Source organism: Cucurbita moschata, unplaced genomic scaffold, assembly GCF_002738365.1.
Source record: "Cucurbita moschata cultivar Rifu unplaced genomic scaffold, Cmos_1.0 Cmo_Scf00013, whole genome shotgun sequence".
Lineage (NCBI taxonomy): Eukaryota > Viridiplantae > Streptophyta > Magnoliopsida > Cucurbitales > Cucurbitaceae > Cucurbita > Cucurbita moschata.
The window spans coordinates 5,047,906-5,053,759 of record NW_019268529.1 but is presented as its reverse complement, the minus strand read 5'-3'; the positions used below and the strand labels follow the sequence as shown (position 1 = coordinate 5,053,759).

The following is a 5,854-nucleotide window of genomic DNA, read 5'->3' as shown; positions in this document are numbered from 1 at the left end:
AAAAAAAAAAAAAAAAAAAAAAAAAAAAAGAACTTTAACCTTAAAGTTTTAATAATTAAATTATGTATTATTTATTGAGTTGAACTTTCTTTTTCTATACACTTCCAAAAGCCCCACTTATAACAGAATACATTCAATTTTGGATGAACTTTCCACGTCAACTCACTTTCAGTATTAAATAATTAAACAAAAAAAAAATCTTAAATATACTAAATAAAAACCACACTCATTTCAAAACTTTACATTAAATCACTAACCAATCCATTCCATTCCATTTCAAGCTTACAAATACTCATTTTAAACATACACATAAACAAACCCCACTTTTCACCATACAATATATTATATAACATATATATATATATATATATTATATATATATATATTCTTATTCCAATGAGTTAAGTTTAAAATAACACACATAATTATGGTCATATATTCCCTTGAGTTGATGAATCAATTAGTTGGATTCCACAGCTTTCATGGCTTCAAACCTTGGCTCCTTGGCCTGGAATTTCAGCCCTGCATACAGCTTCATGTAGTCTTCAAACACGAACTTTGGGTATAATACTTCGTTCTTCTCCTCACCCTCTTTCCCCACTAGGGCCGGCGCTGGGTATATCACTGCGTCGCTCCCGGGGTTGTAGAACGATGCTAATGACATCCTCCCTTCCCCGTCGCGCTGCGCTATCACTCGGTGCAGCACGCTTTTGTACTTTCCGTTTGTGATCACCTGCAACAATTGACCCATTTAAGCGTTTCTTTGATGATCATGGGTTTATAAGTAAGAGAGTGCTTATGCTCAAAGTGGTTAATATTATACTACTGTGGAGAGTCGTGATTCTTAACAATTACCTCAAGTTGGTCGCCGATGTTGACGACGATCGAGTGGCGGACCGGTGGCACGTCAACCCATTGGTCGTCTTTCAGCAACTGGAGGCCACTCACCTTGTCGTCTTGGAAGAGGAGGATGATGCCACCGGCGTCGGTGTGGGCTCGGAGGCCCTTGATCAGATCCGGCTTAGGACAAGGTGGGTAGTTGCTAACCTTGGTGCCAAAAGTGGGTCCTTTAGATCCATAAAACACATTCTTGAGGTACCCTTTTGGGAGCCCAAGATTCTCGCAAAGTAAATCCAAAAGCACTTCCGCAAGCTTCTCCAATTTGGCAGCAAATTCCTTCATGACGGCTCTGTATTCGTCGGCCAAGTCCGGCAAGTCGGCGATGTTGGAAACGGGGAGATGGCGGAGGAAGAAAGTGCTTTCCCAGTCAAGATCGTTGACCTCCGCCTGAACCCCATCTAACCCTTTACTCTCCACCAGCTCCTTGAACCTCTGTTCCATACATTTCTTGTAGTGCTGTTTCGTTAGCCTCTCCACCTTGTCCAGAAACTCTGGCTCAATCCCATGGTTCAAAAGCTGCAAAATTACGCGTGTTTTAATCAGTTGAGCTATACAAAAAAACCCGAGTAAACCCGAGTAAACGAGAGATTATTACCTCGAAAAAGCCCCAATTTTCACAGGCGTCTTTGATTTTCTCCAAGATGGGGGCTCGTTCTTCGCCATTAAGCTTCTCCAAGTTGATAATTGGGAACTCCATTGGTGCAAAATTAGAGCTTTTTTTGGTTGTTGTTGTTGTGTCTCACTCTGTTTTGCTCTGTGTGGGGTTTGTTGGAGGAGGGGCGAAGGGTATTTATAGGGGAATTTTGAAGGATGATTAGTGGAAATGGGAATAATAGCAAGATTTGTGAAAGCATAAAACGACAAGTTGGGGCGTGGCTGGTTCAACAATATCCACAGGGGAGAGGACCCACACCCGATCGCTAAGCCATTTTGACTCACTAAGCCAATGGAGTTTGTTTGGGTTGAAGCCTTGAAGGGATGCCAATGGGGATTTTCTTTGAAAATGACTGCACCAACCTAGCTGCCCATCCCATTTCCCATCCACCCCAACCACTTACAATAACTTCGCTCACCACGCTAAACCCTTCTTTTTTGTCCTCAGGACCTCTTCCGAATCTACCCGCTTACTATTAATATCTGGGTCGGTTTGATAATGATTTAATTAAGGTTTAGGGTTCAATTTGAATGCAGGTCTAGTCCAACAACGAATGAACCTCATATCCAAATAAACGATTGTCTTAATCATTCAGTTATGTTCATGTTGACAATGATGATGACTAACCCTATTGGTTTAACTAGTAGTGTAAGACGATTCGAATCTCTAATCTTAAATAAATTGTGTTCTATCTAACTATAACAGCTCAAGCTCCCGAGTGCCAGTGAGCATGCTAGACCCCGAATGAGGTGAATTGTGAGATCTCACCTCGGTTGGAGAAAGAAACGAGTGTCAGTGAGGAGTTGGACCTTGAAGGGGGTGGATTGTGAGATTCCATACGGTTATAGAGGGGAACGAAGCATTGTTTATAAGGGTGTGAAAATCTCTCCCTAACAAACGTATTTTAAAAACAGAGAAGTCCGAAACGAAAAGCCTAAAGAGGACAATATCTATTAGTGGTGGGCTTCAGCTATTACACTAACGGTTAGAAATAAAAAAAAAAAAAAAAGTATTCGATTCGTTGGTTGTGTGATAAATAGTGGTAGGAATGAATTTATATAATATCTCACAATCAAAGATAAATAACCTCTCATACCGAATATATACTAACCTTTCAAATAAATTCTCACTAAACAAATTTAATTAAAAAATTAATAGATCTATTTTTTTTTCTAAAAATATAAGTAAATAATACAATATATATATATATATATTAATAAAAAGGTGAATATTTAAAAAAAAGATACTCTTTTTGTTAATTTAATATTTATTTTATNCTTTAGTAGGTCAGAGTGGCTGCTTTTTTTTTTTTTTTTTTTTTTTTTTTTTTTTTTTTTTTTTTTTTTTTTTTTTCAGACAATGCTTATTGCTTTATTTATTTATTTATTTATTTATTAGATCCATCCAATTTAAGACAAAAAAGACTCATCTTCATTACTTTATTAAATTTAGGAAAGCTACCAAAGCAATATTAAAAGCTAATATAATATATATAAATTAAATTATAATTTTTTTTTCCTTTTTGTACTTTGTTTCTTGCTTATTTCTAATAAATTATACTAATATATATATTTTTGTACCGATCAAATTCCGACCCTACCATCCATAAAACTTAACTAAGCTATTAATATTGTAACTATACTCGTGTTGATAATTTATTAATTATGTAATAAAATTGTTCATACACGGTTATGCAAGGAGAACCATCAATAAAATAATAAAATATTACATTTTGAATGAAGAAAAAAAAAGTGAACCAATAACAGATAAAGAAAGACCATCATAAATGGGTCGACCGTGTCCATAAAGTTGAGTGATGTGTTAGTTGATTATATATATATATATAAAGTATATTAGTCGGTTGCTGGAAACAAGAATGTATGAACATGTAGGCCATGCCAATTTAGTCTGTTGCTACTTCTGCTTAAAACATTAATTTGGTCTCTCGAGATTTAGATTTAGGAATGTGTTGTTTGTTCATCGTGGGTCTCGATAGATGTCAAATCTGAGTGTGTGAATAGTTCATTTTAGTTAGACAATGGTCGGGGATGAAGAGAGAATGTGAAAAAAAATATATTTTTTTTTTACTTGAAAATTTTAAATCACAAATTTTAATAAAAAAAAAATGACACGTCTATCATTTTGTTAGGAAATTGATAGAAAATACATTAGAATGATATAATATAAGATTGATATTTAAGGAATTCATACCCCAAAATAAAATAAAAAAGAATTAGAAATTGATACATTTAAATAAAATAAATCAGATCTTGTCGCACCTTATGAAAGAAAAAAACAACAAAATTGGAGACAACAAGATCTAATTAGAAAATGGAATTTATTTTTAAAAATAAAAAATAAAACTCTGACATATTCCATTCATAAATGAATAAATCCAACCAAATTACCTTACCTTGCTTCATTTAAATTATAATTTTTAGTTCTTCTTTCAATAATTCAATGTCCCGATTTGATTTGAGACTTCATATATATAAAACTCGTACCTATCGCTGCTAGCTTCACGATTTTAAAACGTGTTTGTTAGGAGAGATTTCTATACCCTAACAAGAAATGTTTCGTTCTCCTCTTCAATCGATGTGAGACTTCACAATCCATCCCAAGGCCCATTACGTATCGCTATTAACTTCACGGTTTTAAAACGTGTCTATTAAGGAGAGATTTTCACACTCTAATAAGGAATATTCTGTTCCCCTCTCCAATCGATGTGGGACCTCATAATCTACTCTCGTGGGGCCAGCGTTCTTGTTGGCTCGTTATCTGGCTCTTATACTATTTATAATAACTTAAGCTCACCACTACCATATATTGTCTGATTTGGCCTGTTACATATCGCTCTCAGCCTCTCAATTTTAAAACGTGTTTACTACAAAATAAGTTTCCACATCATTACAATAAATGTTTTGTTTCCCTCTCCAACCGATTGGTATCTCAAAGAAAATGAAAGTGTCTTGATAGTATAAGTAGTGACTACGCATTCTTATAAGTTTTTCTTAACCATGGTCTCGATTTATTCATATACCTCAGTTTTACACGAATATAGATTAGGAGAACGAGATCGAGAGTGCAAGTCCCCCGTAATGTTGGACCCAACAGCCATTTACGCTTTCGCCCTCATTTCTTTTTCTTTTTATTAATATTCCCTTTATTTCTTTATTTCTTTATTTTGTGGGTTTGATTGGACGTATTTGATCATAAAGCTTCCCATGTGCAGTGGATTAGCATTGCCCACAAAAGAAGCCTGCAAATTCACTGTATGCTTTTCTAATTTTCTTTTCCATTTTTTTTTTGCCGATAATCTAAAATTTTTACGACTCGAACAATTAATTTAGGTTTAAAAAATGATCAAACTCGACCGAGTCCAATCAATGATCTTTCAGCCACGTTATAACGATTTCCTCAAATAATTTCTCGACCCAAAATGAACAATTTAATTTAATGCCATCTTTCGATTTAGAGCTTACTCTACCTACTCGATTTTTCGTTGGTTGACTATTTTACATGGTTAGATAGGAAGAATTTAATTAAGGTTGGTACATTGATTAATTTTTACATAGGGGATATGTCTCGCTCGTTCTCATTAACTAAAGTTGATAATTTCTCGACATTAATTTAAAATTAATTTCGTATTGAAATAGGATACGTAACATATTATATATGACTTTATAACGTCACGTTAAACATCTTTAAGGATATTAATAAATACTATAATTATTTTAGTTCAAAAAAGAAAAGAAAAAAAAAATCCTAACATTAACTTATTTGAAGACATTTATTAGCGTTTGATATGTATAGGTAACCATCGTACGAAAATAAAAATATTAAATTTAATTTTATAAATTATTTGACATATTTGACATTTAAAAAAAATAATAGGTCTATTAAATATAAAATTTATTATATATTTAATAGAATTAAAATTTTCAACATTTTGTCTATAATTTTTTTTTAAAAAAATAAGTCAAAATGTCTTCGTTACAAAATTGTTCATCTTTTAAATTTATACCCTTAGAACATTTAAAAATTTATGAATTAAATTTGTAATTTAACGTAATTATTTTTATATTATAATTTTATTAGTATTATTATTATTGTTTTTTGTAAATTTTTTTGATAATATTTAGAAGGGAAGAATTTGAAATTCTAATTTTGAGTCGATAACGTCTTTTTAAGCAAACAACTTTTAAAAATTGGGTCAGGTACCCTGTATCTACTTTCCGTTGTAACGAGAATTTTCTTTTCGAGTGGATTACTCTGTATCACAAAAAAAAAAAAAAAAAA

The 5,854-nt window shown here is 32.9% G+C and overlaps 1 protein-coding gene across 1 annotated transcript; it reads right to left on the bottom strand.

Moving 5' to 3' along the window:
- Positions 1 to 229: 229 nt before the first annotated feature.
- Positions 230 to 1,672, bottom strand: LOC111451379 (1-aminocyclopropane-1-carboxylate oxidase 1-like). The gene is made up of 3 exons (XM_023091775.1): positions 1,496 to 1,672; positions 856 to 1,416; positions 230 to 733 (listed from the first exon to the last, which is right to left on the bottom strand). Exons 1-3 carry the CDS (start codon positions 1,595 to 1,597, stop codon positions 461 to 463), a joined length of 936 nt encoding a protein of 311 aa, XP_022947543.1. The 5' UTR covers positions 1,598 to 1,672; the 3' UTR covers positions 230 to 460.
- Positions 1,673 to 5,854: the final 4,182 nt, after the last annotated feature.